Source organism: Azolla caroliniana, unplaced genomic scaffold (genome assembly GCF_043228905.1).
Source record: "Azolla caroliniana isolate FFs.n. ecotype wild unplaced genomic scaffold, voAzoCaro1.0.p SCAF_10, whole genome shotgun sequence".
NCBI lineage: Eukaryota > Viridiplantae > Streptophyta > Polypodiopsida > Salviniales > Salviniaceae > Azolla > Azolla caroliniana.
In genome coordinates, this window is record NW_028230445.1 from 18,787,229 (window position 1) to 18,807,766 (window position 20,538).

General features: G+C 37.7%; 4 protein-coding genes across 6 annotated transcripts; 2 read left to right on the forward strand and 2 right to left on the reverse strand.

The window, feature by feature from the left end:
* Nucleotides 1-201: 201 nt before the first annotated feature.
* Nucleotides 202-2,846, forward strand: LOC147859349 (ras-related protein RAB1BV-like). The gene is made up of 8 exons (XM_087325797.1): nucleotides 202-353; nucleotides 550-622; nucleotides 776-876; nucleotides 1,333-1,398; nucleotides 1,673-1,770; nucleotides 1,868-1,930; nucleotides 2,111-2,203; nucleotides 2,401-2,846. Exons 1-8 carry the CDS (start codon nucleotides 281-283, stop codon nucleotides 2,470-2,472), a joined length of 639 nt encoding a protein of 212 aa, XP_087181923.1. The 5' UTR covers nucleotides 202-280; the 3' UTR covers nucleotides 2,473-2,846.
* A 1,516-nt stretch (nucleotides 2,847-4,362) lies between these two features.
* On the reverse strand, nucleotides 4,363-8,336 carry LOC147859350 (translocator assembly/maintenance protein). 3 transcript variants are annotated; one of them, XM_087326567.1, is made up of 12 exons: nucleotides 8,268-8,336; nucleotides 7,300-7,491; nucleotides 6,771-6,827; nucleotides 6,632-6,691; nucleotides 6,469-6,537; nucleotides 6,278-6,370; nucleotides 6,032-6,136; nucleotides 5,624-5,701; nucleotides 5,405-5,536; nucleotides 5,216-5,318; nucleotides 4,947-5,121; nucleotides 4,363-4,652 (listed from the first exon to the last, which is right to left on the reverse strand). In XM_087326567.1, the coding sequence occupies exons 2-12, from the start codon at nucleotides 7,483-7,485 to the stop codon at nucleotides 4,646-4,648; spliced, it is 1,065 nt and encodes a 354-aa protein (XP_087182693.1). In that variant the 5' UTR covers nucleotides 7,486-7,491; nucleotides 8,268-8,336; the 3' UTR covers nucleotides 4,363-4,645. The 3 variants fall into 3 exon arrangements, with proteins under 3 accessions (XP_087182693.1, XP_087182694.1, XP_087182692.1); XM_087326568.1 differs by having other exon boundaries at nucleotides 4,601-5,121; nucleotides 7,300-7,426; nucleotides 8,268-8,325; XM_087326566.1 differs by lacking the exon at nucleotides 8,268-8,336 and having other exon boundaries at nucleotides 4,601-5,121.
* A 2,658-nt stretch (nucleotides 8,337-10,994) lies between these two features.
* Nucleotides 10,995-16,092, forward strand: LOC147859351 (putative metallophosphoesterase At3g03305). The gene is made up of 4 exons (XM_087325941.1): nucleotides 10,995-11,353; nucleotides 12,019-12,260; nucleotides 14,239-15,720; nucleotides 15,813-16,092. The coding sequence occupies exons 1-4, from the start codon at nucleotides 11,044-11,046 to the stop codon at nucleotides 15,960-15,962; spliced, it is 2,184 nt and encodes a 727-aa protein (XP_087182067.1). The 5' UTR covers nucleotides 10,995-11,043; the 3' UTR covers nucleotides 15,963-16,092.
* Nucleotides 16,093-16,345: 253 nt separating this feature from the next.
* On the reverse strand, nucleotides 16,346-19,636 carry LOC147859352 (pentatricopeptide repeat-containing protein At2g39620-like). Its single transcript, XM_087326304.1, has 3 exons — nucleotides 16,819-19,636; nucleotides 16,604-16,703; nucleotides 16,346-16,490 (listed from the first exon to the last, which is right to left on the reverse strand). Exons 1-3 carry the CDS (start codon nucleotides 19,634-19,636, stop codon nucleotides 16,346-16,348), a joined length of 3,063 nt encoding a protein of 1,020 aa, XP_087182430.1.
* Nucleotides 19,637-20,538: the final 902 nt, after the last annotated feature.

Sequence of the window (20,538 nt, forward strand, 5' to 3'; positions counted from 1 at the left end):
TGGTGGACACCCCCCCCTTCCGGGGCGCCCCTCGTGTGCGTGTTGATTGGTCGGGGCCGGTCGGGCTACGGGTCCGGTTGGGTCCCGAGCATTGACATGTCACCATCACCATCACCATCATCATCATCATCCTCCTTTGGTTTTTCAAGGTCATGTTAGCTGTCCAAAACAGAGCACCCCCATTCTTCTTCTTCTTCTTCTTCTCTCTCTCTCTCTCTCTCTCTCTCTCTCTCTCTATCTGTCTGTCTCTGTTTCTGTCCTTTCCTCTGTGCTTGTCTCCATGGCAGCTTCAGCCGCCCCCCGAGCTCGAGATTACGATTACCTCGTCAAACTCCTCCTTATCGGTGATAGTGGTAAGCTTTTCCTTTCCTTTCCTTGTCTCCCCCCCTCTGCTTAATCTTCTCATTCCTTCCTTCCTTCCTTTTTTTTGTTTTTGTTTTCCTTTTCTTCTTCTTCTTCTTTATCCCCGCAGAATCTCCCCTTCCGAGTCTTCTTCCTCCTCATCTGTGTCTCTTATCTGTCCTGTGGATTCTTTGATTCTCATTCCAGGCGTAGGGAAGAGTTGCTTGCTGTTGCGATTCTCAGATGATACCTTCACCACAAGCTTCATCACAACTATCGGGTTCGTCCTTCACCCTCCTATCTCTCTCTCCCCTCAGTATTTTAGGGTTTCTTCCGTTTTTTGAAGACTTTTCTTGTTTTCCCTTTTCTAGGGTTTCCAAGATTTTCTATATGTGGATCTCTCATCTGATCTTGTGCTAATTTGTTATTGTAGGATTGACTTCAAGATCCGAACTATCGAGCTTGATGGAAAGAGAGTTAAACTACAGATTTGGGATACTGCAGGTCAGGAGCGTTTCAGGACCATCACCACAGGTATAGTATCCCTTTTAAAAATCTCAAAATTCTGAACTTTTTTTTTTGTTATTGTCATACATCAGCACTCATTGTACATAATTCATCCTGCTGCACACATCATACAACAACATTCATTCTAGATAATTCATCGTGCATCACATATCATACATCATCATTCATTGCACATATGTAGTTCATTGTGCTGCACACATCATACATCAACATTCATTGTACATAATTCATCATGCATCACATATCATACATCATCATTCATTATATGCCATTCATCATTCATAGTATGCCATACAGTATATCATTTTAGTACATCTTCAACTTCATCATTTGGCATCACCATCATGGTGTTCATCTTCAACTTCATCATTTAGCATCACCATCATGGTGTTTATCATCATCATGGTTATCTTGTCGTGATTATCATCACCATCAAGGAGTCTTGAAGTTGGTACTTTACAGCTTATTACCGAGGAGCCATGGGCATCATCCTGGTTTATGATGTTACAGACGAGTCTTCCTTTAACAGTATCCTTTTTGGTAGGAGAGCTAACAAACATCTAGTTTTAATGACAATATAATTTAACAATTGAAATATACATCAATGTAGCTCCGAGATACCTGTATGTGTGTGTGATACACACACATCTACTTATGGAGCACAATGGGTGTATGCATTAGAACTGACCAAATTTTAAGAACAGTTAGAGTATATTCTAATGAAAACACAGTGCGAAAGGAATTGTTTTTTGTTGCAGTGGGAAAATGTTTTATATTGTGCCTTTGACTGAAGAGATATCAGATATTCGAAATTGGATAAAAAATATTGAACAACATGCATCTGATAATGTGAATAAAATTCTGGTGGGAAACAAAGCTGACATGGATGAAAGCAAAAGGGTAAAAAAAGTGTTTGCTTCTCAGAAAATGTTCAATATGGCTTAAAGAATAGCTCCCATCTCTTACTAATTCTACACCTTCCTTTATTCCTCCTCAGGCAGTTACTACTGCACAAGGTCAAGCTTTGGCAAATGAGTACAGATTGAATTTCTTCGAGACTGTGAGTTTTTAATGCTTTATTATTGTGAATGTGTTAAGTCTATTATAAAGTTGTTATACATTAATTTATCTTTTTTTCAACATTAGGTTGTCTTTTAAACATGGTTATATAAAGGGTAAAACAGTGGAATACCTGGTGTCAATTAAATTAATATTTCCCTGCCCTCATCTTCGTTTTCAGAGTGCAAAAACGAACATGAATGTGGAGGAGGTATTTTACACTATTTCAAGAGATATTAAGCAGAGACTTTCCGAAGCTGCAACGAAGCAAGAGGTAAACATAAATATAGAGAACTTGTAGCTTATATTATATATATATTTGTACATATATATAAGATATGTATGTACAAGTTCTTTATATTATATTGTATATATGTAATGCATACACACACATGCTCAGAGGTAGATAAAATGTTTACCCCAAATGATCTAATGCTTTGCACTATTATTATTATTATGTTATTATTATAGGCACCGACTATCACAATTTCTCGACCGACTTTGGCAACACCAGAAACGGCTACAAAGTCTTCTTGTTGCTGATGTCATTATTTTTATCGGATGCTTATTATTGTGTCATTCGATCCCTTTTCTCTAATATATCGGCATCATCATCGTCTTGTGCATCGATATATCCTTGAAGATGTTATGAAAAATCTGTTGTAAAAGCTCACGCCACAGCTTGCATGCTCTCTTTGGTAGGGCTCACTGACATACACAGAAACAAATGTTGCGTGCAAGGAAAAAGATCGCGTTTGCCTCTCTCCATCTTTGTTTTCCTTTTTCTTTTATTTATTACCAACATAAAGTTGATATTGTTTTTACCTAGAATGATTATGATTATGGATTCAAAAACCCAATTTTTTTTGTAGAGTTTTTCATGTGAATAAAAAACAGAAAACTGTTGAATACTCAAATCCCAATCTCACTTGTGTGATGTCTTAGTTTAATAGAAAGTTTTCCTTTAAATTGAAGAGACAGGTGGGGAATGTGGAGTACTTGTGTTGGTAAAGTAATTCAGATATGCAACTATGTTTTTGTGATCATGATTATTGGGTGCTTATGTTGGTATTCAAATTCTAACTGGCAAGTTAGATTTGAATGAATAAACGATCGAGGTTATTAATGGATTAATGATTTATTATTACTGGAAATTAGATATGCTAAGGTGATTGATACCATTTACTACTTGGGTTTTGATCTTTTTGACCCTGATGATGATAATCGGGTGCTTATGTTGGTATTCAAATTCTAACTGGCAAGTTAGATTTGAATGAATAAATGATCGAGGTTAATAATGGATTAATGATTTATTATTACCGGAAATTAGATATGCTAAGGTGATTGATACCATTTACTACTTGGGTTTTGATCTTTTTGACCCTGATGATGATTGTCTCATTCGCCAACTGCTATGGCTAATGCATGGGTAATATGTAATCCCATCATGATTCTATACCCTTCATGATTACCATTCTGAATTTTTTCAGTTAAATATTGGAAGGTGAAGGTACAAACTTTTTTGTGGGACTTGTCGTAACAAAGAATTGAGTGTCTTTAAGATGATGAGCTCAACAAAATATTATCTTGTTATAGTTGCCAAGTCCTACAAATTCGTCTATGCTCATGCTCACATAAATAAACAACATAAAGGCTAAAGAGTATCCTTCACCTATAAATTTTCCAGTTTAACAGTGTGATTAGAATATACATATATGTCAATAGTGATGGGGCAAGCCTTGTTGCCTTTTTCGTATCACACTTCATTGTGGCTCTTTTGTTGCATCACTGCACATCCCATACAAAATTGGTCATTCATCTTAGCACATCCTTACCTATATTCTCTCCATAGTTTAATGTGAAAGAAGCAAGCACTCAATAGACAAAATTAATCTCAAACCAAACTAAGCATTCCATTCTTGGGTCCACCCATTAGTGCTAAACCATTCAGTTTGTGTCCATATCCTATTGGTCAAAGGATAACCAGGGTACACCTCTCAAAGTTAACCATAACCCCACCACTCTTGATATTGACAAATCAATGCCATTATCACTCAACATCAAAGGTGCTTTCCGGCTCTCTTCAGGTAGGTTTGACCCATGTTGGAAGTCAAAGGCAGAAATTCATATCCGCGTAAGACCACAAAATAAGCACTTAGCTAATGAGAATATCTAGTACCTTAAGGGGGTTTTATTGATCTATTTATATTTATTCTGCTTTGTTTTCATCCAAGACGAGACAACAATTCAGATTTTCTCTTGGCTTGAGAATACCAATAGTGCTCGAGTATATCAAGTATGCCAACTGTGTTGACATTCCATTCTTCAGAAACAATGTTGACACTCCATTCTCAAGAAACATTGTTGACATTCCATTCTCAAGAAACGGTGTTGACATTCCATTCCCCAAGAATGTTCAAAATGCCTTGGGGGTCTCATGAATTCTATGCTCTTCAATTTCAACGATATAGCATAGTACAATAGCATTACTAATACATTACTAATACGATAAGATATAGTGGATCCCTCATGTGTCTATGATATATTTATCACAATTTATCATAATTGTACAACCCAATGAAATCGTGCTTCATATAAGGCATAATCCAGACATACGTTCTGTTTCAAAAGAAACATATTGACCATGCATTCAACCAAGAGGGGCATATTATTACTCTTAACCCAAAATTGTATTAGAATGATTTCACTCATTGCTTTACAACCTCGAAAGCCAGGGGTCTCATGAATTCTATGCTGTTCAATTTCAACGATATAGCATAGTACAATAGCATTACTAATACGATAAGATATAGTGGATCCCTCATGTGTCTACTATATATTTATCACAATTTATCATAATCGTACAACCCAATGAAATCGTGCTTCATATAAGGCATAATCCAGACATATGGTCTGTTTCAAAAGAAACATACTGACCATGCATACAACCAAGTGGAGCATATTAGTACTCTTAACCCAAAATTGTATTAGAACCATTTCACTCATTGCTTTACAACCTCGAACGCCATGCCTTCGTAGCCTTCTTCCATAAATACCGCATTGAATTCATGCCCCCTGCAGCCAACAATCCTGACGCTACCTGCTTCATGCTCGACACACGAACAGTACTTCGAATTGCTCTCTGTAGACTCTTCACTGGGTCTCCTAGAGGAATACTATTCTCTTTCTCTCCTACAATAAATGAACTTCTTTGTTATTGACATGTGAAGAATTAAGGCAAAAAATATAGATAGAACTTAACATATTCTCATCAAAAGAAAAATACCTGTGGTCCTAGTTGCCATTCCATTATTACTTGGCACCATTTTATGCAACACAGTGTCTGGAAGTGAACTCACTAGAAAATCATTCGCATGCTGACTGCAATCCTATAAACACAATCTTTTTATATAATCCTTGAGTTTACTCATATCTTATATGTGCATGAATGCAATAGGGCAATTCGTTTTTTCACCCTTCTTAGAATGGATCCAAGGTTCCCATAGGATGATGGTAGATGGAGCATCCCTGACGCAGCAATGTGACACAGGGGGCTATGATATAGCGAATGAAAACGTTTGGCATTACCTTGAACTATTCTTTTCACCTGAAATTTGTTAGATGGAGATGAGACTGAACCTTGTTTTAAGTTATGTGAAAGTATCTTTATATTTCAAATTGCCTAATTACATACCTTGTTTTTGTCTTCTGCAAATATCATTCTCACATCCCCCATATATGAAAGTCCACATATCTTTCGGTACAGTTCTTCCTACATATGAACCATGTTATAATTACCTTACAATTTTATCTCTCTATATATACATTGCACTACTTCAGTTTCATGTTTTAATAATAGAGGTTCTGGTGACTAATATTTCTGAGTGGTCAAGAATAAACTTCTATCTATCATTGCTTCAAAGGAATAGCATTAGCACAGGTCATATCATAACAAACTCATTCAGATATCACTAAAATGAAAAGCATACACGCCATAACATGATTCTATATCAATCTATGAAAATACCATGAAAAAAATGCCCATATCCTTTTAACTCTTGATTCATTATTCAAAGAAAGAAGTTGAAACTAAATAGAAAACCTCTGAAAACTCAGCAGGAAGAAGTAGTAATGCAGCTGAGGCTGCAGCTTGTAAATTAACTCGGTTCACCTTTGCAATATCCCAATCATCAGCAAGAATTTTCACCTACAGAATGAACAAATGCGTGAAGTTTCCCATACCTGGACATCACATGTTATTCAATCTGTAAAATACACTTGATGTCCATGTTGATATTCAATCTGTAAATATGTTTTTATGTCATGTGCTATATGAAACACAACATACAGGTTTTTGAAGCCTGCCACTGATGTAAAGTGATTTCCACAATAGTATATCTTGAACAAGATAATCCATGCTAATAACACCATATTTAATCATCTGCAAATAGTGGAAAAAAAAAACATCGTGAAATAAACAAAGATGTGAAATACTAAATCAACTAAAAGCCAAAGCCAAAGCCAAACAAAAGTACTGACCTTCCCATTCCAAGGTACAAATGCATTGAAGTGTACTCCAGCACCAATTTTGTCTGCAATCAATGAAACCTAGGTCAAGGCATAATGTTTTAGTGTTGATGGGACAATTCTCGCTCTTATAATGGAAAAATGCACCTTAACAACGTAATACAAATAAAATTACCCCTTTGCCTCCAAAATATGCAAGCCACGAATTATAATGGTGTCGGTTCCTCTCTATATTCTGCAGTAATGAAATCAATTATATTCAATTTTGAGAGGCAAGGTGTATGCAACACAAAGAATGAAATGAAGAGGATCACCTCAGAATGCCAACACACTGGAGCTTTGACCCCAAGAATGTAATCTACCATAGGTGCCTGCTCAACCCATCATTGACAATCATCCATGTCAAAATTTGTGCCATTTTCATCAAAAGAACCTCTCTTCAATATCAGTACATACTGGATTTACATAATTAAGAAAGAAGAATAAAGAAGCAACAGAAAAAACATTATGAAAAAACAAAGGAAACGTATAAAAAATTCTTAAGATCGCTTTTAAAGAAAACCAGTTATTGCCTACAAGCAAAAGCAATTAAAAAGGAGGATAGAATAAATGCAAGAAACAGCAGGAAACAGGAAACATATAAAAACACTAAGATCAACCTTGACACAAACCAGTGAACGACAAAAGCAAAAGTCAAACCATGGAACAAATAACTGTATTGGTTCCAAAACCTTATACTTTCAATTAGAAAAATGTCATGAGAAATTATTTTCACCATATGGTAGCATAGATAGCATTAACCGGAATGACCATCACTTACACAAGTTAAGATAGAATCCATACCTCGTTTCTTGCTAAATGTGAATTCCCCGGCTGCTCAAATACACCAGAACCATATGCAAATGCAAATTCAACAGGAGGTAAATCTTGCAATGGTGCAAGTAACGTCTCTGTAGCATCCACACCGTGCCTGATTATGTTTCCAGATGCCATCGTCATCGGAAAAATCAAAGACGAGTGAGGAAGCATTCAATGCTGTAATGGAGCAGTAAAAGTCAACAATTTTCATCTAAATCAAATGTTTCATGTAAAACAAAATAATGAAGGAAATAAACTAGTGGCCCACAACAATATTTCTTCTATTATCATGTGATAATCTATTCCTGAAGATGAACGAAGCAAAATGCTTGAGTGTGGGCACTAAGAATGATTAGATTTGTATGTGAGTCCTATGTAAATGCATTTGAATCTGTGGATCTACAGAAAGAATGAATATATGAATCTATGGAGGTTAGAAGCAATGAGTCATGGTGTGGCGCATAAGTGCATACCGGGATAAATTGGGAAACTGTAATGTGAATACATATATACATACGATTATATAAACAAATAGGTTCAAGATGTATATGGCAATGCATAGATACACATGAAGAGAAATATGCATGGATGTGGATATCAGGTTAGAATCATGATGCAGTGCATATGTCCATGCCTGACAGATACATACAAAGACACATGTGTACTGCATATGTGAAATGCAAATGTAAATGAACAAAGTATGCTTACACCAAGAAATAGAAAATGAAGGAACAAAAGAGATTATGTAAGTCAATTTTCTTATGCATTTGATATGTCTACAACCAAAGTGAGAGGACACACGAACAAAGCAAAGGATAAACACAAAATTTTCAATGAATGAACCAATGTTAGAACGACAGAGAGACAAAAGCCATGAGCGGGCTAACTAGAAACCATCAGAATATATATATATATATATATATAAGCAAGAAACTCTGCAATGGGGGAATTACCTGATACTGTGTGGCTCCATGGACACACATGGAGGAGGGATCATCAGCTATGTCTCTGTGATTCAGAACAAACAGAACAAATGAAAAAGAATAATACTTTTGGAAGAAGAAAAAAAACACACCCCTGAGCTTTTCTTTATTCCATCGGAAATGCCCCTCACTTTCTTGAGCTTTTCTTTATTTCATCGAAAATGCCCCTCACTCTCCTGAGCTTCTCTCTTTAATCTCATCGAAACTGCGCCTCACTCACTCTCCTGAGCTTTTCTATATTTCACCCGAAATGCCCTTCACTTTTCTTGAGCGTTTCTTTATTTCATCGAAAATGCGTCTCGCCCTACCGAGCTTTTCTTTGATTCATCAGAAAATGCCCCTCACTTTCTCGACCTTTTCTTTACTTCATCGAAAATGTGCCTCACTCTCCTTAGCTTTTCTTTGTTTCATCAAAAATGCCCATCACTTCCCTCTACAGATGCCCCACCCCCGAAAACCCCACCTCATAGCATTTGATCATCAAGATTTGAGGTATCATTAGGACGATGTAGCATGAACTATAAAAAGGTAGAACATGTGCAAAAGTAAACATTTAAAGCTAGTTGATCAATAGGAGGATCCAAACAGATCTACCGACTCAAATTTACTCATTGTGGATGGAATGCTACTTCTCGAGCGAGCAAATCAACTCCCTTGCACTTATCTCTGTCCATTAATATATCAAATAAAAGGACTTGCTAGAAGAAGGAGTGAGCTTGAATGAATCTTGCAATGGATCGATTATTCAACTTCATATTCTTGATGAACATTGTTGAAGAAGATAAAGAAATAGGCTTAGTGGAGGAAGAGATGAAGAAATAAATGAAGACTTTAGAATCTAAGAGATTTTTTAGAATAACTCTATATTGAGAATTAGTGCAAATGGAAATTTATGTACAATATGATTGGTTTGTAGATGATTGTAAGGCGAGACTAGTATACAAAAGGTTTTCTTCGCACCTAGACAAATATATGCTTACATATGATGAATGAAAAATAGATTTATTACAATTTACTTCTCGCAAATGAGCTCAATGTGCACCTTAGAATTACTTTGATGTCCCTTTGCCTTATAACATATTTAGAGGTTTACCTTGCCATGACATCCACAATATTGCAAATTGGATTGTTCAACAAGGGTCTTTGCATTCTCATATCATCTTAAAATATAGGTTACAAGCACACAATCAAATAAATGGACATTATTATTGTCTTTGGAGTTCAAATATGATATGTGAAAGAAAAGTGAACTTATATTTGCCAGAGTGTGTGGAATTGAGTAGTGCTTATTGATGTTCAAGAATTTTATGCATAAAAATCGAAATCAAGAATGCACATTAAGATTGTGAGAGGAATGTATCTAGGGAGTGGATTGGATTGATAGTGTGTGGAAAGCAAACTCAAACATAGTACAATATGTGATAAATTTACTCTTGAACTTGCTAAGGGAAAATATGCATGGTCACTAGAGTCTCCTCACCTATGCACCAAAGCCCCGACTCATATCAAAGCGAATGTGAGCTATGTCTAAGTCGTACAGAAGCAATGTTACAAATGTTGAACAAATGGATGGGTTATAACTTGTACCGGTGTACTTTATGGCATCGTTAAATGTGGTTCCTCATTCAAAGAAGATGGTTTTGAACTTCGGTGCAACATATGTAATATGATGTGTGAAAGCAAAATGTGATGCATCCCATTCTATAAACCACTTCTTCATATATTGGATCCATCCGATGCCAAACGTTTTGCTTTTATGTGTTTTTTGAATATGTCTACTTGCTTTTCCATGCAATCCAAGGAAATCAATGGGATGGTCTTTCTTTGGAACCTTAAGCATGTCTTAGGTAATCCTTTTCCCTCGCCTCAATCTTGACGACAAAGTGATATGGTCTCGAGAAGAGGTAATTCTCGAGGACCCATCAATTTTATTTCTCCACGTAGGGGAGATGTCGTGCAATGCACAATTCATGCCTTCTAAGTGACAAGTATCATCACATCCATTCCTTCGATCTCTGATAAGATGGAACGTCAAACCCAATACATTTGAAGCTTTCCATTATTAGGATTAGGATTATCAACGGGAGGGCTTTTTTGGAATTGTAAGCATGTACATACTAGGTAACCCTTTTCAGTCTCACGCAAACTCGACAACAAAGTGATATGGTCTCGAGAAGGGGTAATTCTCGAGGACCCATCAAATTTTATTCCTCCGCGAATTGGATATGTCTTGCAATGCACAAACGGCGATCTTTCATGCCTTCTCTAAGTGACAACTTACAAGTATCATCACATTCATTCCTTCCATCTCTCCATCAAGCCCAATACATTTGAAGCTTTCCATGAATAGGATTCGGATTAGGGTTAGGGATAGGATTGGTGTTAGGGGTAGGGTTATGAATACGATTACAATTACAATTACAATTACGATTATGATTATGATTACAATTATGATTATGATTATGATTATGATTATGATTATGATTATGATTATGATTATGATTATAGTGTATATGATTTGTCTTGTATTTCAGATTCAGAGCCTTCACATTCATAACCCCCTCTGTATATTGCCCACATTCCCCCTGTTTTTGGAGCCATTTCCAAAATTTTCCTCTGATGATCGAGTCTTCACCAGCATAACCTCTGTTTCAGAGCCATTGATTCATCAAATCACAAAAAATTTCTCCCACAACATTCCCTCTGATTCCTGTTCTGCTGCTACCGATCGACCTCTAGTGTGTCCATGGCCGCCGCCTCTGGTTGCACAATCACCCTGCTCCCGACAACCCTATTGATCTTTTGCTTCATGGTTTTATTCAGTAGCAGCCTTTCCCACCCAGCTCATTCTGTTGGCGGCGGTGATAGAAACAGAGAGCTCTTGGAGGTTCCTTCGAGAGGAGACAGAGACAGTGGTCTGGTGTGGATTGTTCAGCTCTCTGACCTTCATTTTAGTTCATACCACCCCCATCGATCTCTCTCTTTCAAGAAGATCATCCCTCCCATCCTTGCCTTAATCCGACCTGATATTGTAATAATCACTGGCGACCTTACAGGTTAGGCATTCGATGGATCAATCGATCGTTTTTTATTGTTTTTTTAAACGAATATAAAGTTGCAGGTTTTCCAATGACTTCATGTGGGTTCGGAAGTGATGGAATGCAATTTTTTTGGAAACTTTGTGGTACTCTGATCATTTCTGGAAATATTTGAGACATAGGGATAATCTGGTATTTTGGGGAAGTGTAGAGGTGTTCAGGTAAATTTATAAAGTTAGGGGTGTGTTGATGATCTTTCCTTTCGGTAAATTTCAAGCAGAGACTGGTTGTTAAAGCCAAGCAATGAATTATTTTGATTGTCAAGCGATGCATGACGTTAAGTGTTAAGAAATGGATGATTGGTCTGTCTCACTTGAAGAATGAAGTTGAATCCCGAGCAACGAGCAATGGTTTATGTCAAGAAATGACTGATGTTATGCATCAAGAAACCAATGATTGTTCATGCCAGTCAAAGAATCATTTTGAATTTCCAGCAATGAGTGATGTTGCATGTGAAGCAATGAATGAAATATTACTATTGTTAAAATACTTAATCAATTAGCCATATGGTAAAATTGATGCTTTATTTGGTGTTTATATTATTTGACTCTTGATGAAGTTAATAGAATGACCACATGTTTAACCTGAAAAAATAATTGTTAAAATGATCGATTTTAGTACAGATGGGAAAAGCAAGGACCGGATGGCGATGCAGCAGGATGAATTGGAATGGATCCAATATAAAGACGCTATGGATTGGGTCATCGTTAAAAGTGGGTTACCGGAGAATGTGTTTTTTGATGTGCGAGGAAACCATGACAAATTTGGGGTTCCTAAAGTTGGCTCCCAAGTTGATTACTTCTCTAAGTATAGTATCAGTGCTCGTTTGAATCGCACTGCAACTGTTCAGAGCATAACCCTGAAGGTGAGGTTACTTCTACTTGTGTTTTTCTTTTCTGAATTATCATATGAAATGTGTACAATTCCTGAAATTTGGGACATTGTGGCAAGACATGTATTCAATGTTCCCGTCTGCAATTTACAGAAAAGCGAAGCCTTGATGTAAGGCTAGCTAATCTATAGAGGCATTTTATTGTGGATTCATCAGCAGTATCATCAATCTTTGATACTGTAATAGTAGGTGTCTGTGATATCATTGCGAACACTTTAGGTGAAATGTTGCCCTCCAGTTTGTTACAGCTTAGTAATGCGTTTCATACCATCATTGAACATTTCGGCGGGATCTTGGATTGCAGTTCTAAGCTTCATTATACATTTGATACCATCGCAAAACCCTTCGGCAAGATATCATACCTCCTTTTGAAAATTTATTAATATTTCTGTACTGTCAGGTAACCCTTTGATGAGATGTCACAATTCTGTAATAAGTTTCAGAATGCATCTGGTACCATCTAATACATTCAAGAAACTTTTCTGCCAGGTTTCACAGATTGATTCTGAGCTTAATGATGGACCTGAAACATCACGAAACCTTTAGGTTCCCATAGGTGTCTCTAAGCTTAACTCAGGATTTGATACCATTGGGAAGTCTTTCACAGAGATATTGCCCTCTGCTGTGTGGTCCATGAAAAAGCCACAATCAAAGTCAAAGGCTCAAATGGGTCACTTTGTGGCCATGCATTGCCGTCCACTCATTACTGATGCTTTTCAGTAGACCTTCCAGACAAACTTCAAATGTTTTGTTGTGCTTAACTTTGCAACATATGCCCATATCATGGATTTATCTGGGCCGCTCCAAAGCTCTATTTAGCAAGACTATCAGACTATCAGAGTCTATTTGCTAATGCCGTCCACTCATTACTGATGCTTTTCAGTAGACCTTCCATACAAACTTCAAATGTTTTGTTGTGCTTAACTTTGCAACATATGCCCATATCATGGATTTATCTGGGCCGCTCCAAAGCTCTATTTAGCAAGACTATCAGACTATCAGAGTCTATTTGCTAATGATGCTGTAAGAGGCATTAAGAAGGCCTCCATATATTGGTTGCGTTTGGCTCTATCCTGAGGGATAGGTTTGATGACCCCGAGATTGAATCCCTCTGGGAGGCCACATTGACTGTGCTGGTATAGACCTTGATAATACTTCAAGCTCATTCAAACCACTCTTATGTCAGAAATTCTTGCTGACCGCGAGAAAAACTATTTGACATCAGCAACAAACAGATAGCAATGTCAGTATGAAAAGAAAGAAAGATGCAGAGAGCAACAAGGCTTAGGATATTACTGGTAATAATGTCTTGTATCAATGAATATGAATGAAAGATCATATTCTAAAGTTTTGAACAAATACTTGAGAACTTGATGCGATGCTTGCCGATGACTTTGTCTTGGAAGCACTGGAGAGTTGACTGAGAATACTCACCACACATACATATGTGTGTGTGTGGGACAAATCAAGTGTGGTGTAAGGGAAATGAAGACAAGGCCTAATCAATTGCCCATGTTTTGTACTATTCTCAAATAGTCAAAAGAGCCTTGGGGTGGAACCCACAGGATAAGAAAGAGACATACAATTTGACATGTCATAAGTTTGAAGAAGCTACTTCAGATTCCTGTGTTTGGCTGACAAATATTTCTCCATTTGAATCATTTGTAGTAGACTGATTTAAATCAGTCATTTTCATTGTGGTTTTTAAGTCATATCTAAGTTGCCTTATCTTTGTATTTAATGATCTTGTGATAAGCAAATCATCAAAACAATATATTATTAAGCATAATAGATCATCTTGAGGAAATGTAGAGAATGATCTATTATGTGATGAATGATTACGGTCCGCCATTTCTCAGGGATCCCCCGAACCACAGATTAAATAATATTCTATTTCGGTTGTCGTCATCTGTAAGGCGAACTTATCTTTTATCTCTTGAAGTTTCTCTAGACTGGCGAATGGAAGCATTTATTTGTTGGGATAGACTATTCTATGGAAATTGGACTACGTGGACCATGCAACTTATTTGGACATGCCAAAGATGAACACCATGAGACTTTGAATAAGGATCTCAGTCAGTGGGATGACAGTCATCCAGGTAAGATAACGAAGTTAGTATATGGTCATTTTACAACTACATTTATTGCTGGCTCTGAGAATGGAAGTCGCCCTGAAGATATCTTTGCAAAGCATAATATATCAGCTTATTTGTGTGGACATCTTCACTGCCAGTTTGGAAAGAACCTGCTTAAGCATCACGTCCGAAGTTTATCAAAGGATGTTGGAGAATTTTGGGAATGGGAAATGGGGGACTGGAAAGAGAATAGAGTCTTACGAATTATAGCGATCGATCATGGATATACATCCTTTTTGGACCTTTCTCTTGCTGATATGGATGCTGACAACCGTGCCTCTGGCACTAATAGTTTTGTTCTTGTAACACATCCGCTTGATTCTCAGAAGATGCAGAGGAGAACATTTTCCTTCATGTCTGCCAATGTTCATAATTCTGTGAGAGCTCTAGTTTTCTCCAACGAATTGGTGATATTGGCAAAAGCACTTGTGTATGATAGTGATAGAGATCTTTTCACTCCTCTTATCGAGTTTGAGCTACAAGAGTCATTCAAGGCAAGTGATAATGTTATCTATTTGGTTTCACCATTGAACATGACGAACTACATGGATCCTTCCCCGACTCGTTTTCTCTTACAGGTTGTAGCCATTACTATGTCAGGAAGGCAGATAGTTAGTGATTTGAGGCCATTTTCTGGTAGTGCCCAGTTAAAAAGTTTGGGCTGGACCTTGAAGGAATTCTTTGTAATGGGAATTGTATGGGATGATCTCTACAAACCTTTGTTGTGGACAGCCTTTGGTGTTTTGTTGTCGTTCCTTCTTATACAAAAGCTCCACTTCTATCAAATGAGAAATGGCTATCACAGCCAATTATCGTCTAAAAGTAACAGCTTTACGATGCTAAGAAAGGTATTATTACAAACATACGAAGCCACAACAAAAATATGGTGGGCAGAATTCTTCATCATTATTTATTTGATGTGCATGCCCTGGTTCTGGGGAAATGTTCTTGGGGATGATTATCAAGTGGGCAGCATGTCGGTGATGGGATGGTCAATTAATAACATAACGGAGCATCATGCTAAATTCAAGAGGGATCTAGGAGTGCCCGATGTCATAGTCATTGTTCTTTTGTATCTTTACATGATTTTAGTGCCAACCTTCCTCATTGTGTCAGCTCTATTTATTGAACAATCGCTGGTTCGAGTCTATTCATCGTTTTATGTCAAAAAGCATTCAGCGGAGCAGAAATGCAAGGTCGAGAAGTCAGAACAGGATCTAGATAACATTGTTTCCAAGCGATGGTTGAGAAAAGTTTTACTTGCAGCTTGTCTTGGGGTTATCTACCTTCATGCACAAGTGAGTGTGCGCTCATTTTATGCTGAAATGTTTTGTTTTCCCTTTTGGAATTGGCTCACATAATAATTTTCCTCAATGGTTTTTGTGTGCAGCAAACGCGAGCTGTAGTTGGTGCATATGGGTGGACGGCAATGCTGATTTCTCCTGGTTTTGCATGGCCTGTTCCACTGCTGCTTGTAACTGCTATTCTGCAAACATCTGATGTACAACCACCCTTAAGTAAACACTTAGATAGGTTTTAGAAGTTGTTTGCTATCACAAGTCACTTCAGTTACCATATTGAAATTATATGAAAGGAATTAAGTTTTGGATTTTGAGCTTATGAAGTATTATTACTGATGCGTAGAGAATAAAAAATGCCTTTTTGTATGATATTGATGGTTTTTAGTTCTTATTACTGGTCTCATATCTCTGGTCAAAATTCTGCTGCTCGTCACTAAATAAATGCTCTAGTAATTGTTTCATTCATGACACATTGAACCTTAAAGATTGTTGCACCTATGTACACATTTTAATGATGTATATATACATAATGTTTTGCAATTATTAAACTGTGAGGGTCCATAATTATTTTCTTAGTGTATATGGTGGGTAAATGAATTTTACCAAAAGTAGTTAATGTCCACTATAAAAGCTTTGGTTTGCTGAAATTGCCAGCAATAAAATCTATTTGTTTACACTTAGATTGGGATGTTAATTCAGCTTGAATCTGTACTTGCTGTTCCTTCTTGAATCTGTGCATATGATACACCCATTGCTGGACTAGAGCCCTAGAACCCAATTTATCAACAGTGTAGTACCTTGAGAGGTGTGTTTGCACATTTTTATTTTCTTTGATTATGAACGTATTTCCAGACCACAACTGATTGGGTGTTAATCCTACAGTTTCTGTGCTGTATCTGGTGACACAAGGCATTTCAGAGTTTTGTCCTGAGAAATATAATGCACATGGAAAATAGCCTCATTTTGTCTTGCTCTCAGACCTGAAATTCAATTATGGGTAATGATTGCACTTTTGGAGTTCGCCAGTCTTGATGGCACATCTTTTAGCATGCCTTCATATTGCAGCATCGGCATCTGCATAAATGTTGAACATACAAACATAGGGTGCTGCATCCTTCTCAACTAATTGTATTGCATGTTTGAAGGCATGTTTTCCATGCTTGATATTACTCCATTTTCTACAAGAACCTAACAGTGTGAGCCACAACACAATACCAGGTTGGAATGGCATCTTCTCAAGCATTGCTGCAGCCATGTCAATGCACCCTGCACGACTAAGAATATCGACCATACAAGCATGGTGTTCAGGAGTCACCATTAAATTATCACAACAATGTTCAATCATGGACTTGAAGAAACTCTGGCCATCCTCGATTTTCCCTGCATTACTACATGCATTCAGAATACTAACAAATGTCACCTCATCTCCTTGTATACCTTGCCCCATCATTCTTTCATAGATATATAAACCGGTTTCGTATGCTCCGAGTTGCGCATACCCCCCAATAAGTGTATTCCATATGACTAGAGAAGGTTCTAAGAGCTCGTCAAATACATTTTGTGCATCGAGAAGCAAGCCAAAATTTGTGTACATGTTGACTATGCTGCTGCCTATGAAAGCATCTTTGTCTGAAAACCCCTTTTCAACAATCTTTGCATGGATTTCTTGACCCCTGTCTATGCTTCCCATGTTACTACAAGCTATAAGACAAGAAACTAATGTGATGGCATCAGCTGAGAATCCCTCATTTTCCATGGTTTCAAAGAATACAAGTGCTTCTTCATAACAATCATCATCACTTGCATATCCTGCAATCAACGCATTCCATGACACCACATCCAAGTCTCGGAGTTTGTTGAACACTTCATCCGCTTCTGTAAGCCAACCAAATTTAGCATACATATCAATTAATGTGTTACCAACCAAATTTTCTTGTTCTAGACCCTTACATATGATGTCCTTGTGTAGTTTTTGACCATTTTCCGTTGCCTTTATGCTGCTACAGGCTGTCAGGGCACAAACAAGCATAACTGCATCCAGACAGATACCTTCACTCCGCATCTCTTCTAAACCAATCAATGCATTGTCACCTTGCCCATCTTCGGCATATCCCATGATCAATGCTGTCCATGAGAACACATCTCGAGATGGCATGCCCATAAGGACAGTTTGTGCTTCTCTAAGTAAGCCACATTTCGAGTACATGTCGATCAGAGTGTTTGAAATGTCATAATCTTTCTCCAAACCCATCTTCACAGACCATACATGCATCCCTTGCCCTTTAGTTGTCGCTGCTATATTGCGGCATGCTTTTAAGCTGCACAAAAGTGTAACCACGTCCAGTAGAACATACTCATTTATAAATTGCTCAACATAGCTCAATGCTTTCTCCTCATGGCCATGTTCAGTATATCCTGCAATTAACACATTGACTGAGACTATTGTCTGAAGGGAGAGGTCATCAAACACTTTATGAGCTTCAGTAATTGAACCATACTTCACATATCCATCGATCAAAGTACTTCCTATAAATGGGTTTTCTTCAATTCCAATCTTGATTATGTCAGCATGTAATTCATAAATTCTGGCAGAGGCTCCTAGATTACCACATGCTTTCATGCACCACACAAAGGTAACAAAAGTTGGAGACATATTCTTGTGCTTAAGGTGATGAAAGCACTCCAGAGCTTTTTCTGGTTGCCCATTCTCCACATAGCCCGCCATTAACACGTTCCATGAAACTATGTCTGGAATCACAAGTTTATCAAACACATGTTGGGCTGTGATGACTGAACCACATTTTCCATACATATCAATTAAGGTATTAGCAACATAGACTTCTTTGTCCATTCCCTTCCTTATAATGTCTGAATACATTCTTGTGCCCTTATCTAGGTCTCTAATATAACCACATGATTTCAATCCTGCAACAAATGCAGTGCTATTTGGAGGGATGCCCTCCTCTTGCATTTGCTCGAAATTGTCAAGTGCTTTCCCCGCACACCCCACTTCTATATACCCAGTGATCAATGATGTCCACAATACCACATCTTTAAGTGAGATCTTGTTAAAAATTTCTATTGCTTCCACAAGAAAGCCACATTTTGTATAGAAATCAATGAGAGTGCTGCCAATAAAAGCATCATTTTCATAACCCTTTTTCACAATGTCAGCATGTATCTTGTGGCCTCTGTCTCGGGAGTTTGTATTTGCACATGCTTTCAAGGTACAGATATATGTAACTTCACTCGGAGAAATGCCTTGCTCTTGCATTTGGGCCAAGCAAAAGAGAGCCTCCTCATCACACCCATATTGTAGAAAGGCCGATATCATCGTTGTCCAAGAAACCATGTTCCGAACACAAAGTGTGTTGAACACGTCCTTTGCTCTTTCCAGACAACCCAATTTGGCATACATGTCCACCAATGTGGATCCAATGAATACATCCTTATGCAGCAGGTTGAGTTCTATGATATCGGCGTGCAATCGACAACCGCTGTTCAAATCCTTAAGAGCTATACAAGACTTGAGTAAAGCCACGAAAGCATACTCACTTGTATGTGAAGGATGAATCAGCTTGTCTGCCACTAATGTTTGGTAAAGGGAGAGAGCATTCTGGAACTCTCCACAATTGGCATGGCCTATGATGAGAGAATCGCATGTAATTTGATGCTTTTGTGTTAGGTTATTAAAGACTTGATGGGCAAGGGAGATCGTACACTGCCCGTTATATGGTCTTGTGAGAACAGAAACGATGAGATTGCCAACTGTCGGATGGGACTGGAGACCAATGGATCGGATGTAAGAATGGAGGGTTAGGGTTTGAGGCAGTGCTATGTCCTTGTTGTTGTTGAGATAATTCTTCAAGATCCATGCCACATCCTCGGGGACGGGATGGATGGGAGGAGGCATGAATTATGATGAGGTTAAGTTGTAAAATCATATTCATTCTGTCTCATCATCATCAAGCATCAACCATGGGCAGTCAAAACAGAGTCAGAGAGAGCTACTTATGATGATGGTTAAAACTTAAGTTGTGGAAGCATATTCATTCATTCTGTCTCATCATCATCAAACATCAATCATCTTCAATCAAAAACAGGGGCAGAGAAAGCTATGTGCTTGCAACCTTGCTTAACTTAACTCTGATGGATTGAACATATGGACCAATATATACTCCTCATTTTTGTCCATATCTCTCTTTCTAGCTCTTTCTCCATAACTCATTGCAAATGTGGTCTGAATTGGGGGCATAGTTGACATGGATTGTCATTCTGCACAACGGACTGATCCAACTACAAGTAAATTGTTTGGAGACCACTAGGTCATTAGTCCGATGCCCTAAGATCTCTTCGACCTAGAAGATCCGTCTAGATTCTGACCCATAACTAATTGTTATGGAGACTCACCCAGGTCTATCGAACTAAAGGAAGTTGTTCGGGGAGACCATGCATGTGGCCATAAAGTTCGGCACATCCGAAAGGATAATGTCTAGAGACTTCCGAGGCCATTAATCCAATGCACGTAGAGATCTATATAATTGACAGAAATTGTTTTCGCAGACTATGGGGTCACTGGTTTGATACGATCATATCCATCACACAAGATCTAGCATGTAGTCTTAGAGAAGTGTTATTTATTGGTGTAACAAACATGTATGAATGTGAGGATTTAAACTGAGTAAACTTGATCTTGATGATCCAATAGGTTACAACAAAGGTAAAAGCCCATTAAGATGGTGTGATGCTTTTAACACATTGACTGCACTATGGATCAACCTAACCACGTGTATTGATTGTGAGGGTGCGTATTCA